The sequence below is a fragment of the Lynx canadensis genome, chromosome X (genome assembly GCF_007474595.2).
Source record: "Lynx canadensis isolate LIC74 chromosome X, mLynCan4.pri.v2, whole genome shotgun sequence".
Classification (NCBI taxonomy): domain Eukaryota; kingdom Metazoa; phylum Chordata; class Mammalia; order Carnivora; family Felidae; genus Lynx; species Lynx canadensis.
In genome coordinates this window covers 15,924,819-15,940,647 of record NC_044321.2, presented here as the reverse complement: position 1 = coordinate 15,940,647, position 15,829 = coordinate 15,924,819, and the positions used below count along the sequence as shown (strand labels likewise).

General features: G+C 37.5%; 1 protein-coding gene across 5 annotated transcripts in view; it reads left to right on the top strand.

Moving 5' to 3' along the window:
- RPS6KA3 (ribosomal protein S6 kinase A3) overlaps positions 1-15,829 on the top strand; it is a 120,563-nt gene that overhangs the window by 34,555 nt on the left and 70,179 nt on the right. Inside the window, exon 1 of one of the 5 annotated variants that reach the window (XM_030306333.1) lies at positions 15,585-15,678. The exons of the other annotated variants lie outside the window; for them this stretch is intronic. Coding sequence (XP_030162193.1) covers positions 15,640-15,678 — 39 coding nt within the window. The 5' untranslated portion in view covers positions 15,585-15,639. Of the gene's footprint in view, positions 1-15,584; positions 15,679-15,829 lie in introns of those variants that run through there. 5 annotated transcript variants of the gene reach the window in all.

Here is a 15,829-nt window from a genome sequence, read left to right as displayed (position 1 = left end):
GCTGCCCTGACAAAGTACCACAAACTGGGTGGCTTGAAATAACAGAAATTTATTCTCTTCTCATACAGTCAAGAAGACTAGAAGTCCAAAACCAAGGTGTTGACAGAGTAATGCTCTCTGAAGGCTTTGGGAGAGGATCTTTCCTTGACTTTTCCAGTTTCTGGTGCCTGTCAGCAGTCCTTGGTGCTCCTTGGACACATTACTCCAATCTCTACTTCTGTTGTCACATGGTGTTTTCCCTATAAGTCTCCATGTCCAAATTGCCTTCTTCACATAAGGGTACTAGTCATTGGATTAGGGCCCATCTTACTCCATTATGACCTCATCTTAACATTATTAAATCTACAAAGACCTTATTTTCAAATCAGATCACATTCATAGGTCCTGGGGATTAGAAATGGAACATACCTTTTTGGAGGACACAGTTCACTTCATAGCATCCCTGAATGTCTCACATACATTTTCAATTACTGTACTTTTACTATGTTTTTTTTTATGTGGCAAGGCAAGCCCTCCCACCTTTTTACTTTTCAGAATTGTGGTCTTATACATCTTCCAGATGAACTTTGCAATCAATTTATCAAGTACTCCTGAAAAGGTTATTGGGATTTTTATCAAAATTCCATTAAATTTTCTGATTAACATGAAGAAAATTATTTTAATAATGTTGAGTCTTCACTTCCCAAGAACATTTACTCTGATATTCTTTTATATCCTTTATCAAAATTTTATTGTTTCTTATAGTCCTATACATTAATCTATTAAGATAATTTGTGGGTATTTTATAGTTTTTGTTATAAGTGGGATTTCTTTTCTGCTGTCTTCCATCCAGTTATTGCTAGTATATAAAAATGTTTTATGTTTTTTATGCTTTTTAACATCTTGGGAAAGTTTTCAGAAATCATGCAAATTGTCATAAACATTTTGTCACTTATGAAAGAGTAAGATCATTGTACTCCTCTTAAAATCATCAGTAGTTTTGTGCTTCCTTTAAATAAAGTCCAAACACTACAGTGTGACCTATCAGGCCCTGTATAATAAGGCCTTTGTGTACTTCTCTGTGTCAGCCACATTCCTCTGCCCTCTCCTGAAAGTGTACTCACTCCAGTGTATCAGGTTCTCTTTTGCTTTTGGGCCTTCATGGGTGATAGTCCCTCTCCCAGATTTCTTTTCCCTTAGCACCTCCCTCCAGTTAATTCCCAGTTATCCTTCAGGTCCAAGTTTGATATCCCTTCAACTGAGGTATCTTCCTGACAGAACTACCATTTCCATTTCTGCCTTGAGCTAAGTGTTTTTCCTTTGTGCTTCCATAGCAACCTGTGAGTATACCCTAAATGGCAATACCACATTAGATCCCATTACTTATTTACTTATTCCCTAGTGAACTGTGAGCTGCATGAGGCATTGACTGTGTCTGATTTATTCCTTGTTTTAAATCCAGTACCCAGTAGGTGTTCAATAAGTTCTTGTTAATTAAATGAATGCATAAACTAAGTGTTAGCTAACACAGGGTCCCAGGCCTGTGCCTGGGACCTGTGCCTGAGGGTACCTTCACAGTTAGTCTGGATTTCTACACCTCCCAAGCTATTTGAGGCATTCTACTTCATTCATCTGTAGTATATATTTATTAGCATTTAAGCAAACATAAAAACAAATAGTAAGTGTTAATATTGATTTTTCTGCCACCAGTTACCTATTTTTCCTTATGTAACACTTTCTTTGGAAGGAAAACCTTCAAATTTTTTATTCTCTCTAGTTTAAAACCATTTTCCATTGTGATATTGTATGGCTTATACTTTCCCTCAGAACATTAGTAACATTTACATCTGGAAGAACATCGCATTTTAGAGATAGGGTTGGAAAAATGCAGGACTAAAATATTACTAGCAGTGTGGATCAAGTTGTTTAGCAGATCATTCCAGATTATAGGAATTAGGATTGAGTATAAGACAAAAGCCTAATATTTACTAGTTCTTTAATGGTATTAAATCCAAAAGATTGTCAAAATATATATTAGCCTTATACTTTTAAATTGTATTCGCCTTTAATGTACAATTAAAAGTTTTCATTTTGTCAATTCCTGATAATTTAAATAGCAAAAATGGAGATCTTGCATTAGTTATGTGTTTGATGCATAACAAATTACCCTGGATTTAGTATCTTAAAACAACATACTTTTCTTATCTCACAGTTTCTATGGGTCATAAATCTGGGAGACCCAGCTTAACTGGGTCCTTGGTTCTCTGAACCCTTGGTTCAGAGTCTCACAGATTGCAGTGAAGGAGTTGGCCAGGGCTAGATTCTCATCTGAACTTTGACTGAAAAAGTTTCTGCATCCAAGCTTACATGTTCATTAGCCCAGATTCTTGGCCCATAGAAACTGTGATTAATAATTATATCAATGGGAGCTTTTCAACTGGTGGGCTTTCTTGTAGGTTGATTGGCCCCTTTTAATGTAGAATGTAGAATATGATGAATAGCCAGTTTTGACCACAATAAGACCATAGGATAGATGGAGAATAACAAGAGAGAATTAGCCTGGGTCCTTTATTGACCTAATGGTCTTGTGACACCTCTTCACCCTAATTTACCCTCTTACCTGTGGACTGCTCCATGAGAAAAAAAAATAGGCACTTACCTTGTTTGAGCCATTGTATTTTGGGGTCTTTTTGTTATAGCTGTTTAGTCTGTACTCTGACTACTTCTAATCGTTCATTAGCCAAGTACTTAGTGAGTTTCTGCTGGGTACCAAGAACTCTGCTAGGCTGTTGGAGGCATACAGGCATTTAAGGGAAACTTTTAAGTCTTTAAATGGAAAAATAAAGTTGTTTTTGTCCTCTTCTCTTCTGGTAAATAATCACACAAAATAGCAAGGAGAATAAGAAACAGAAACATGGTCTTTGAAGTTAGAAGACTTCTGTAATTTGAACCACAACATATAAATATGAGAAGCAGAAAAAGAGTCAGAACAAGAGGACCTAAGTTAAAGGACCTAAGTGCTTTTAGAGGGCTATAGGGGCAGGAAGTATGCCTTATTTATTGCCCTCACAGCCCCAGAAGAGCTCAAGAATGAGGTTGCCAGGTACCATGGAAAGTGGAAGAATGCCATGAGGCTGAAAGCAGAGATTGGTTGAATGTCAATATAAACAGCCTCCATTCTCTTCCCTCTCCTACCCCTGGAAGAGATAAAAGATATTTTATAGAGAAAAATGAATCACAGTGGCTCCAGACTTAACAGAACCCAAAGTATAGTAGGAAGTGGGGTGAGGCACTGGGCTAGAAACAGGGAGATCAAGTGAGAACCTACTACTAAATGGTGTTATGCCCCCCTTCCCTTACCCATTACACCAACCAGGACCATATCTTCAGGCAGAAAAGTAAAGTCTTCTTTCCTGAAGAAATTGAATGGTCTTTCATAAAAGTCCTTCAGATAGTGACATTTAGGAGATCTTTAATGTAAAGGCTGCCTACTTGGCCAACTAACCTACAAAAATGCCTGACAGTTGACAAGCTCCAGGACATCTGGTCTACTCCCTAGTGCCTCACTTTTAAATATGACTAAAAAGCCAAGTATCACTAGACATTTGAGGAAGGCTTCTAAATGAAAGAATAAGCTCTTGAAGGAACAATGTAGAAAAAAGGAAAAAGAAAAGTCAAATTACTATCTTTTGAGTGTTAAGAGACAAAATTGATAATCCTAAAATAAGAGTAGGATGCTGTTTTTATATAATCAGAAAAAGAATAAATTCTTAGAATTAAAAATGGGGTGGGGGGGTGCATGAGTGGCTCACTTGGTTAAGGGCTCAACTATTGATTTTGGCTCAGGTCACGATATCAGGGTCATAACACTGAGCCCCATGTCGGGCTCTGTGTTCTGCTTAAGATACTCTCTCTCCCTCTCCCCACTCTTTCTCTCTCTTTAAAAAAAAAATGGGATAGGGATATCTTACATTTTAGTAGAATATTTAGAAGCTAATGTTAAGGAAATCTCCCAAAAAAGAGAATAAGAGAAAGAGATAGAAAATAGGAGACAAAAAGAAAAAGAAGCAATCTAACATCTGCCTAATAAGAATTCCGGAAAGAGACAACAGGGAAATGGAAAGGAAGAAATTAGATAAAGATACTTGTCCCCCACATTTTAATATCTCTAAAATCAAAATGTTTGTTAAAGTCAGTGGTGTGACACATTCAAATTAGTATTTTTTTCTTCCATGATGATACAGTGATAATCATTCTCTTAGATTAAAAAAAAAATTCCCCCAACATGAGGACTGTGAGTCTCTGGATTTAAACAGCATGCCGAAAGCCTATTAATAAAAACAAACAGACAAGAATACCTACTCTCAAGAAGAATCATTATTGTGAATTCTCAAACACCAGTGATCAACAACCCTGGAAGTTTTGCTATGGACTGAATGTGTCCCCCCAAAATTTATATGTTGGAGCTTAATCCCCAACGTAATGGTTTTTGGAGGTGGGGCCTGTAGGAGGTAGTTAGGTCATGAGGGCAAATGCCTCGTGAATGGGATTAGTGCCATTATAAAAGAGACCCACAGACACTCCTGGGTGGCTCAGTCCATTAAGCTTCTGACTTAAGCTTCCGCCTTCACCTCAGGTCATGATCTCACAGTTTGTGAGTTTGGGCCCTGTGTCAGGCTCTGTGTGGAGCCTGGAGCCTGCTTTGGATTCTTTATCTCTCTCTCTCTCTCTCTCTCTCTCTCTCTCTCTCTCTCTCTCTCTCTCTCTCCCCCTCTCTCCCTCCCCCCCTCCTTCCCCTCCCCCCCCCCTCCCTTTCTCTCTCTCTCTCTCTCTCTCTCAAAAACAAACATTAAAAAACGAGAGAGAGACACCAGAGAACTTGCCTGCCCCTTCTGCCATGTGAAGACACAGCAAGAAAATGACTGTCTATGAATGAAGAAACAGATTCTTACCAGACACTGATTCTGCTGACAGTTTGGATATGGACTTCCAAGCCTCCAAAACTCTGACATAAATCTCTGTTGTTTAGCATAAGTGACTCAGTGTATGGTATTCTGTTACAGCAGCCCAAATGGACTAAGACAAGCTTTTAGATATTTTTTACATTTTTTTAATGTTTATTTTATTTTTGAGACAGAGGGAGTCAGAGCATGGATGGGGGAGGGTCAGAGAGAGAGGGAGACACAGAATCCGAAGCAGGCTCCAGGCTCTAAGCTGTCAGCACAGAGCCCAACGCGGGGCTCGAACTCACAGACCGCGAGATCATGACCTGAGCTGAAGTCAGAAGCTCAACCGACTGAGCCACCCAGGCGCCCCATTTAGAGATTTTTTAAATATATATAAAGGACTGGATATAAGAATGATATGAAACATTTCAACATTGAGTTAGAAGGCAAGGAATAATGCCTTTGAAATGCTTAGTGAAAATGATTTTCAACCAGGATATTTTCAGACATATACCTATTTTTAGGAAGTTGCTGGAAAATGGCTTTGCCAACACTAGATGGTTGTTAACTAAGAAAAAGACATGTGATTCAGGCAACAAAGGATCCAACATTTATAAGCACAATGAAGACAGTTCCTTCCCATTGTGATGAATAAAGGGTGCTTCAGAAGACTGGTTCATTCTGTAGGCTTAGAGAGTACTCAGTCCAGATTGAAGCAGACAGATGATTCCAGGAAGGCTGTCTCCTAGGGAAAAAAAAATAGAAGTGATGAATTATCCAATAGGTTGGAGTATTGAAAATTCACTTAAGAGGCAAAGTGAGAAGAATTTGAGATAGGCACCAAGAAAGCAAATTCTAAAACAAACCAACTTCAAACTTAAGAAGAAAACAGAAGGGGCGCCTGGGTGGCGCAGTCGGTTAAGCGTCCGACTTCAGCCAGGTCACGCTCTCACAGTCCGTGAGTTCGAGCCCCGCGTCAGGCTCTGGGCTGATGGCTCAGAGCCTGGAGCCTGTTTCCGATTCTGTGTCTCCCTCTCTCTCTGCCCCTCCCCTGTTCATGCTCTGTCTCTCTCTGTCCCAAAAATAAATAAAAACGTTGGAAAAAAAAGAAGAAGAAAACAGAAGTTGTACACAAGAAATATAACTGGAGTATATTTCTTAGCAGTGAACAATGTTTGCATAGTCATAATAATTATAAAAGCTAAATATTGACTTAACCATACCTTGCAATGTGAATGTTAAGTCATCATAGAATAGAATGTCTGGAGATAATATCTGAAATTGATGAGTCAAAAGGAAGTAATAGAAGGTTATTCTTTTTCTTAAGTTTTTATTTAAATTCCAGTTAACACAGTATAATATTAGTTTCAGCTGTACAATATAGTGATTCAGCACTTCCATACATTACCAGTTGCTCATCACAACAAGTACACTCCTTAATCCCCATCACCTGTCTCACCCATCCACCTGCCCACTTCCCCTCTGGTAACCATCAGTTCTCCATAGTTAAGAGTCTGTTTCCTGGTTTGCCTTTCATTTATTTCTCCTTTGTTTATTTGTTTTCTTTCTTAAATTCCACTATGAGTGAAATCATATTTGTTTTTCTCTGATGGACTTATTTCACTTAACATAATACTCTCTAGCTCCATTTATGTTGTTGTAAACAGCAAGATTTCATTCCTTTTTATGGCTGAGTAATATTCGTGTGTGTGTGTGTGTGTGTGTGTGTGTGTGTGTGTATACACACACCACATCTTCTTTATCCACTCATCAGTTGATGGACACTTGGGCTCTTTCCATAATTTGACTATTATAAATAATGCTGCTGTAAACATCAGGGTGCATGAAACCCTTTGAATCAGTACTTTTGTATTCTTCGGGTAAATACCTAGTGTGATTGCTGGGTAGTAAGGTAGTTCCATTTTTAACTTTTTGAGGAACCCCTGTACTGTTTCCTAGAGTGGTTGCACCAGTTTGCATTCCCACCAGTAGTGCAGAGGGTTACCCTTTCTCCTCGCCAACGCCTGTTGTTTCTTATGTTGTTGATTAGAGATAAATACCAGAGGGAGCAGTGAAAAGAGCTGGAAGGGTACCAGAAGCACTAAGTACTGCTGTTTGTCATATAAGCCTTGCAGCACTATTTGACCATTTAACCATTGATAAAAATTTAAGTTGACTAGAATTTAAAATAAAATTAGTATAACTGATGTAATTAGGTAATTCACAGAAGACATAAAATTTTGGTATAGGTTTTTAGAAGTAAATGTCAATATTTGAGTGAAGGCATTCTCATGGGAAAATGGAGTAAACAAAAGCCAAAAGTGGGGAGGGGAATGTGAGAGGTAGCTACATCAGTTTGACTAAAATGATAATCATAAAAGTAAGCCAAATTTCTCCTAAACAAAATACTTCCACTCAGACCCTCTTGATATATGGAGCTGCCCTTGTGTTGTCTCTTGAACATGTCTACTGGTTTCTGTTTGTGGTAGAGCCATTTCATTCTAGCTGGATTGTTTCCCTTCTTCCCACCTCATCTCTTCTCTCTTCCCTTTGTTCTTTGTCCTGCACTCTGCCTTCTTCCCATATCGTAGATCCACTTCTCTTCCATCTTCTGGAATTTCAGTACTCTTTTCCTTTATTTTTACTTTTAAAAGGTTCAATCCTTTCCTGTCTTTACTCACCTGAAGTAAAAACTTTTATTTCCTCCATGTATCATAAAATGTAAGAAAATTTATCCAATTAAATTGATTCATACTGGAATATAACAGGAATGTTTGCATATTAATCCATATTTACGTATAACTTGTTGAATTTCTCACCAGTTAACTTGTTCTAGCCAGTGTCTTTTGTTCTCCGCACCCCCTGCTGGACACTTGATTATTTTTAGCCTTTATTCTGGTGGAGCTGGGGAGAGACTACCTTCATAGCAGAAGGTAGAGTGCTATGTAGTATATCAAGCCAAGATATCTTCCTGGACTCCAGAATTTTCCATCTTTTCTCAGCTGGCTAGAGGAGTCCATGCTCTTCATGATCCATGCTGAAGAAATAGGGAGTCTTGATTGTTTAAGTCTCTACAGTCATCCTGTAACCATCATTAAAACATTTTCTTGCTTAGTAGGGAAATAATTATCTTAATGGTTCTTGCAGTACCAGGCAAATGTTCTTCTGAGGCTTCAGAATTAAAGGAGATAATTAAGTGCCTAGCACAAAGTAGGAACCCAGTAAGTGTTCATTTTTCTGTCTTCTTCCTTCCAGAGTGTGATCCTAGTCTTTCAGACTTCACCAGAGATAAAGTATGCCTCTTAGGAACAGTAATTTTGTGGCTGACAATAGGCCTGGCCTCAGAAAAAAAATATGAAATGGGTTACTTTTCTCTTAACTTGGTCCTTTGACCCTTCCATTTCTCTTATTTATTTCCAGTGACTGTGAATACATTAATTACTTACGACATCAGCTTCATAATATTATATGACTATAGTCTTAAACACTGTATTTATCAACTCAGTCTTTGTAGCTCTTGTATCATAGTCCCTTGCATGATTGTCAAGAATTGGAGAAAGCTTGGGGGTACCTGGGTGGCTCAGTCAGTCGTGCATCCGACTTTGGCTCAGGTCATGATCTCATGGTTCACTAGTTCGAGCCCTGCATCAGGCTCTGTGCTGACAGCTCAGAGCCTGGAGCCTGCTTCAAATTCTGTGTCTCCCTCTCTCTCTGCCCCTCCCTGACTCAAGCTCGCTTGCCCTCTCTTCTCCCTCTGTCTCTCTCTCTCTCTCTCTCTCTCTCTCAAAACTAAACATTAAAAAAAATTTTTTTAATTGGAGAAAGCTTGTTAGAAGCAATAGTGATAAAAATGCCTTAAAAAGATACAGGGAAGATAGTTCATAGATGACCTTAAATGCCAGGTTAAGGAGTAGTACCTCTATGAAGGACACAGGCAGCACCCTGAAATTCTCCCTATTCTTTTAACATCCCCTGAAGTCATGATAGACCTTTAGCAGTAGTTTCTTCCAATTTCCACATGATGCTCTAGCTTTGGTTCATATAGCAACCCTGAGGCTGCAGTAATGTGTATAATGGCCTTCATAGTATCCAGGGAATTTTACCAGTTCCCAGTTGTCTGCTGATTTCCTCCATTTCCTTGAAGTTTCCCTCATGCTGCCTTAAAACTTGCATTTGAACATCCAAAGTGATACTCATAGCCACAAGTCCAGCATATAACTTGCACACCTCTTGCAGTCACCATGGGTCAAACACAAAATAATCTATAGAAAGGGAAACTAGCAGAGTAGACAATAGACAGTGAAAAACCCACTCAACACAGGCAAGTACAATAGAGTGCTCATTGGCAGGGAACATTTGTGGAGTGGTATATTAACGACACTTACTAATTGTGTAGAGTATTGTGTGTTGTTCTAACTCATTGGCTGAGAGTATATTTTAGCACTCAGAGCATGGGAAAAATACACTCTAGTACATGTAAGTATATATCAGTTAGGAAAATATTTCTGAGATAAATAGCATTATAATTAGCCTGCATGGTGGCATTAAATGGAGTATGTGTACAATAGGCAAAATTTCCAAGTATGTAAGGTTTCCCTTTGCTACATTTTTGGCTTTCTTTCAGGGCTATTTTTTCACTCCCTAGTGTCCCTTTCATCCACCCCTAAGAGCTTTTAAAAAAATAAAATATCCCCCCTTTTTTTCATGGTTTGCCTACCTCATATGGGACCTCTGATCCAAAATTGCTTCTCCTTTGCTGGAGTCTACACATTTTTTTTTTCAATTTGAGTGATCTAATCCACAATTGGAAAGAGAGAAAACTGATTTGATTAAGTTCTGCTTAAGTATAAATGGTTTATTAAGTCAATCTGAAATACTGTCATATGTTCAAAGTCGTAACCTCTGTACCTACATGAAGAAAACAACACAAAAACACGTGTGGATTAGTTGATGAGCAGTACCACGTAGAATGTATCCCTGCTTACTGCAGTATTCTTACCTCGGGCGTTGGTGCAGCTGCCCCCTTGTGCTCTCTCCATACTCATGGGAGATGTTGCAAGTGGAACACAGCATGCTTTCCATTGAGACAGGATCTTAGAAGGAACCCCTCTCAGTGCTCTGGGAAGTCACTACGATCTGGTTCGGGTTCGTGATATTTCCTATCTCTGATTTAAAACCTTAGAACTTTAGCACTTTGTAACATTATCTACTGATGGATGTGTGCTAGAGAGTAACTCTTCTGTACTTAAGTGGAAAACCTTAGATATTAAACCTTTCAGGGTTTGAAAAATTTGTCCATACAAAAAATTGTGTCCAAATAAATCATTTTATTTTTATTTTTTATTTTTATCTTTTTTGTTTTGTTTTTAAAGAACTCATTTTAGAAAATATGTTCATTTTAAGTTGCTGTCGTAGGGGTTGATTTTTCCCCAGCATGGTTCAGCTGTCGTGGAGTTATGAAAATGGTTGATGATTGGGTTTGGCCAGGGTTGGTGTTTTTCCAGACGAATATAATGTATGGTGTAGAAAAGCATTCAGAAACTCTGCTATGGACCCTCTACTGAGCTCTTTCTTCTAGGTCTTATCACAAGTTTTAGTACCTCCTGGTTTGTGTCCTAAGTCAGCCACTGGCCGTACGTAATACGTGCTCCTTCCCCAGATAGACTTGCCTGGTTATGCTCCCACCAACATCACAGCCCTTCCCACTTTCAAGAAAGTGTGAACTTGGGTAGCAGCTTCCTTAACTTCTCTTTATGCCTCAGTTATTTCATCTCTAGTATGGATAATAGTACTTATCTCAGTGTGGTAAGAATTAACAAATAATTTCATGTAACCACAGTGCTTAGAATACAGTATCTTAAATGATATTGTTAGGAATATATTTGAAAGAAAAATTTATTAATAAATGAGAATTCAAATAAAGGATCTAAGGATTCAGTGAAAGAAGCTAGAAAAATAACTACAAAGTGAACTTACAGAAAGTCAGAGGAAGGAACTAAATACAGATTCCAAAATCAGTGAAGGAGAAAACAGGAGGTGAGATAAAAGGCAGATATACAACATTCAGAAAGCAAAACACAGTATAATCATAGATAGGAAAGAGTTTCTAACATTGTAACAACAGAAATATTTATAGGTGAAGTGATATAATGTCTGGGATTTGCTTCAAAATAATTAATTATGGGAGTAGGGTGAAGTGAGTGTATGCAGCTAGATTGGCGGTGAGTTGGTCATTGTTACAGCTTAGTGCTGGGGACATGAGCGTTTCTTATGCTATTCTGTCTAGTTTTGGATATGCTTGAAATTTTCCATAAGTTTAATTTTGAAAACAGAATACTAAGTGTAACTATATACTAATACAAAAGTCTTGCTGAAATATGTGCTTTTCTAGGAAAATCTAGATGGTATCATTTACAAAGGTATAGAAAGCTTAATATACCAATAGCAAGGAAGAAATTTAAGCTATTAAACTCTGTGCCTCCCAACTACGGTGCCTATGATTTCCTGGAGAAATCTTTGAAAATTTTAAGAAATAGATCATTTAAATTGTGGTTTTTAAATTGTCCCAAAGCATAGGAAAAATTTGCATTGCCTTCTAGTTTATTTTGTAAAGTTAACAAGGCCCTAAAAATGAAAATTAACACACAAAAGGAAATTGTGCCAATTTAACTTATGAGTATAGATGCAAAAATCCTTTTAAAAATTTACAAATCACGGTCTCCTGTATGGCTCAGTCAGTTAAGCATCTGACTTTGGCTCGGGTCATGATCTCATGGTTTGTGAGTTCAAGCCCCACATCAGGCTTGCTGCTATCAGCACACAGCTTGCTTTGGATCCTCTGTCCCCCTCACTCTCTGCTCCTCTCTCTCTCTCAAAAATAAATAAAACATCAAAAATAAAATAAAATAAATTATAAATCAAATACATATATTAAAATAATGGATTTTTCCCAGAAATACAGACCGTAGGACATTTGTTGATCTGCATTATCAAATCTTTAGGTCAAAGGAGATACACTAAGTGATTATATTAATAGATAAGAAGACATTTTATAAAATAGACTATTCATGCCTGTTTTAGTAAAGAGAAAGTCTGACCTTAACATAATAAAACACTGTCTAAAACCAAATATTGACATCATATCTGAATGATTTAGGGAGTATATTCCCAAGTCAGGATGAAGTAGTGTTTATTAGTGCTTGCTTTACAGTCCATAGACTGAGAAATTGGAGTCTTGTTCTGTGATGGGAAGCCATTGAAGAATTTGAGGCAGGGGCATGACCCAGTCTGATTTCTGTTTTAAGATTATTCTGGCTGTGGGACGCCTGAGTGGCTCAGTCAGTTAAGTGGTGGCACTTGATTTCAGCCCAGGTCATGATCTCGCAGTTCGTGAGTTCAAGCCCCACATTAGGCTTTGCACTGACAGTGTGGAGCCTACTTGGGATTCTCTATCTCTCTGCCCTACCCACCCCCCTCAATAAATAAATAAATAAATAAATAAATAAATAAATAAATAAATTTTAAAAGAGTATTCTGGCTGTACGCTAAGCCTCAGTATACAGAGTATACTGTAGCAGAGTTGACAGAGAACATATGGCCTACAAAGTCAAAAAGCATTTACCGTCCAGCCCTTTATAGAAAAAAGGGATACATGCATATAGTAGGATTCAAGTGTATGCGTGTGTGTATACAGAAAAAAAACTGGAAAGAAAAGCACCAAATAAAATTGTGGTTTTTTTCTTTTGTTTTTCTCCTTCTTGTTCATTATTTAAGTTTTCTGTAATGGACATGCATACTTTTTATAATAAAATTTACTTTTTTAAATAATAAGGAAAACATTAAAACCAGTAAGATAAAAGATAAAGAAAAACTAGCCGAAATTTTAATAACAAATTTAAGTAAAGTTAAAAGAGGCAGGATAAACATAAACAATAATATCTAGTTTCATGCACACAACCACACAAGTAGTGTCCATTTCAGATTTCAGCATATGCTTCTTACTCAGGCAGGCTTTATTTGAATTCCTACTATATGCTCTTTGCTATGGAGATACAAAAGTAAGTATGGTGCCTGTTCTGAAGAACAATCTGGCAGGGGCAGTGGCATGGACTTAAACAGTAATCAGTGCCCTAAGCAGTGTACCAAAGGGCCTAAGAGCTTTCATTTTTGGTTAGGAAATAGCTAACACCCAAATAAAGCAGTTGCTCTGTGATGAGTCGTAATATAATTATAAGGGATTCTAATCACCTGAACTAGTCTTGTAACTTTATTTGTGGTACCTTGTGATGTAGAGAAGGTTTTGAATATTATAATCAAATCTGTATCAATATTTTCCTCTATGGCTTCTCCATTTCCCAAATAACCAACTGTCCTAATATCTCCCTCCCTCAGATGTAAAGTGTCAAGTTTATTCTTTTACTCTTTTTCTCGCCCTGTTTATCTTTTACATAGCAGTACCACACTGTTTTAATTAAGGTATTATTTCAACTCAGGAAAACTTATTTTAGGTTTCGGTATTTGAAATACTGCTTCATTTTCTTAGTGCTGATATTAAAAAGCACAGCACACAGCAAAATGTGACTGTTAACCTGAGCATCAGTAGTCATTAAAGCCAATTCACACTAATCCTTTAAATTCCAAAAAGGTTATTTGGTTGTTCCTTAAGTATTACTTGAATAAAGTTGATGACTGCTGTATAGAGACACTCCTATTTTGTTTTGTACGTCTTAATCAGTTGTGCATTAACCATGCTGTTTGTTTGCTGCTCCTTGGCAGTCTTAAGAGACACCTCATGTTTAGACTGCAGTTTTATGTTAGGTGGTTGTCCTAACCTTGCTGCCCTTTTGTAGCATTGTAATGAGACTTAAATAATTCCTTCTGGAGATGGGCAGGTTCGTGTTCTGATGGAAAATCAATCTTAAGTGCTTTCCTTAAGATTGGTGAAAAATTCAGGCATGCATTTTTAATCAAGAGGACAGCACAATCTCCTAGCAGAATTCAGAATTTTATCTTGGACGTTTATCTGGGTCCCAGTTGATTCTAAAGATTTTTCTGGTTTTGTTTTTTGGTTTTTTGGTTTGTTTTTTTTTGGGGGGGGGTGGTTTAGAGAGCGCATGCGAGCAAGAGAGAGAGGCAGAGGGAGACAGAGAATCCCAAGTAGGCTCCATGCTCAGCATGGAGCCCAACACGGGGCTTGATCCCACAACCCTGGGATCATGACCTGAGCTGAAATCAAGAGTCGGATACTCAACCGACTGAGCCACCCAGGCACCCCTCCCAGTTGATTCTAATGTATTATATAGGATAATTTTTTAAATTGAGCAATTTTTTTATTCTTTAACTTCGATTATGTCATTTGTAAAATATTGCCATAAAAATTAAATTTAGCAGCAACATTTATAGAACATAGCTGCAAAATTGTGATCTGACAGGAAGAGCCATATGGCACCTGTAAGCACCCAATGGACACTCTAATGTTTGCTCAGTAAAGGAGTACTGAACTGAGCTCCCATTATAGATATATCATCAAGTATGTGCCTGCCTTGACCATGGTTCCTTCATCCAGAAAACTAGCTGATCATTTTTGGGGTTTTCTAGAGACTCTTTGGGTTTTTAAAATGCAGCTATTTTATTCAGTTCATCTAGGTCGTGATGTTTTTGTTGGTTCCACATCGGTTAATGTACATCAGGTAGAGCATTTTCCCACAGCTCTCGATGTTTCTGCCCTTGAGTTTTGTTTAAATGCCACTATGTCAGTGATCATATTCTGACTCTTGGCATACTTACAAAATATTTTACAAAATAAAAATACCTTAGAAAAACTTCTGGAGACTATTAGAGGATGAAATGGAGTAAAGGATTGTCTGGTAACTTGACCTCTCCTTTTCCAGTTTGGCTCATTCAGTAAGTGTTCTTTTTGCTCACTAATAACCCAGGGATTAGACTTTTTTTTTTTAATTTAGATTTTATCAACTAGGATTTTTAGCCATGGACCTAAAAGGCTTTAACCTGGCTGATAATTGATGTCTATAACCAATGTGAATTTAAATGTAATTTACTTTCATTTAAAACTGAAAAAATTTGTCCTTATATCACAATCAAAAAGTTGCTTGCAATCAACAAGTGGTCATTTTCTTCCCATAGTTATGAAACAATTCCTCACTGACAGAGAACACCCATGACTTGTCTATATATAACCTTAAAATAGTCTTGAGACTACCCTTTGGAGTGTGTGTGTAAACATTACAAAGGATAAAATTTCACATGTGCATCAATGACTTTTATGACTTTAATAGTGCTGACTAGTTTCATTTGCTTTTGAAGAGTCATGTAGTTAAGAAATACTAGAATTTCTCAGGATTTTGAAATGAAATAATGTTCATCTCACTGATTGTGAAAATTGTCTAGATTGCTGGGAACCAGGAGTTAAGAACATTTCAACAGGATTTTGCTATCAGCAAATCTGTTTTGGTTTCCTGTTCTGGCCTCCCTACCTATCAGCTACATTAGTGCCCTCGCCATTACGTTTCTCCTTTCTTTTACCACAGGAAAATTGTCAGGCCTCTTTTTCTAGCATTTCAGGACCCGCCTGACAGGAAATTTTCTAATTGCCGGAACAGCTGGTAGGAGAAAACTTTGCAGGGGCTTGGCCTTCCCTTTCTAACCTAAGTTTTACGGTCAGAAATTCTTGTATCACCATCATGGTTTCGTAGCCATGTTTAAATTTTTGTCTTTTCGTGTTCGCTCTATACAGGTAAGCTTTGTTCAACTTCTTTAAAGACTAAAATGTTTTAGTTGGAGCTAAGTATAGTTATACTAATTAAACAATAATTTCATTTTATATGTTCTTTTAAGAAGCTCTTCAAAATTCAAAACCAGTTTTTGTAGGCTGTTTGCCAAAAGTA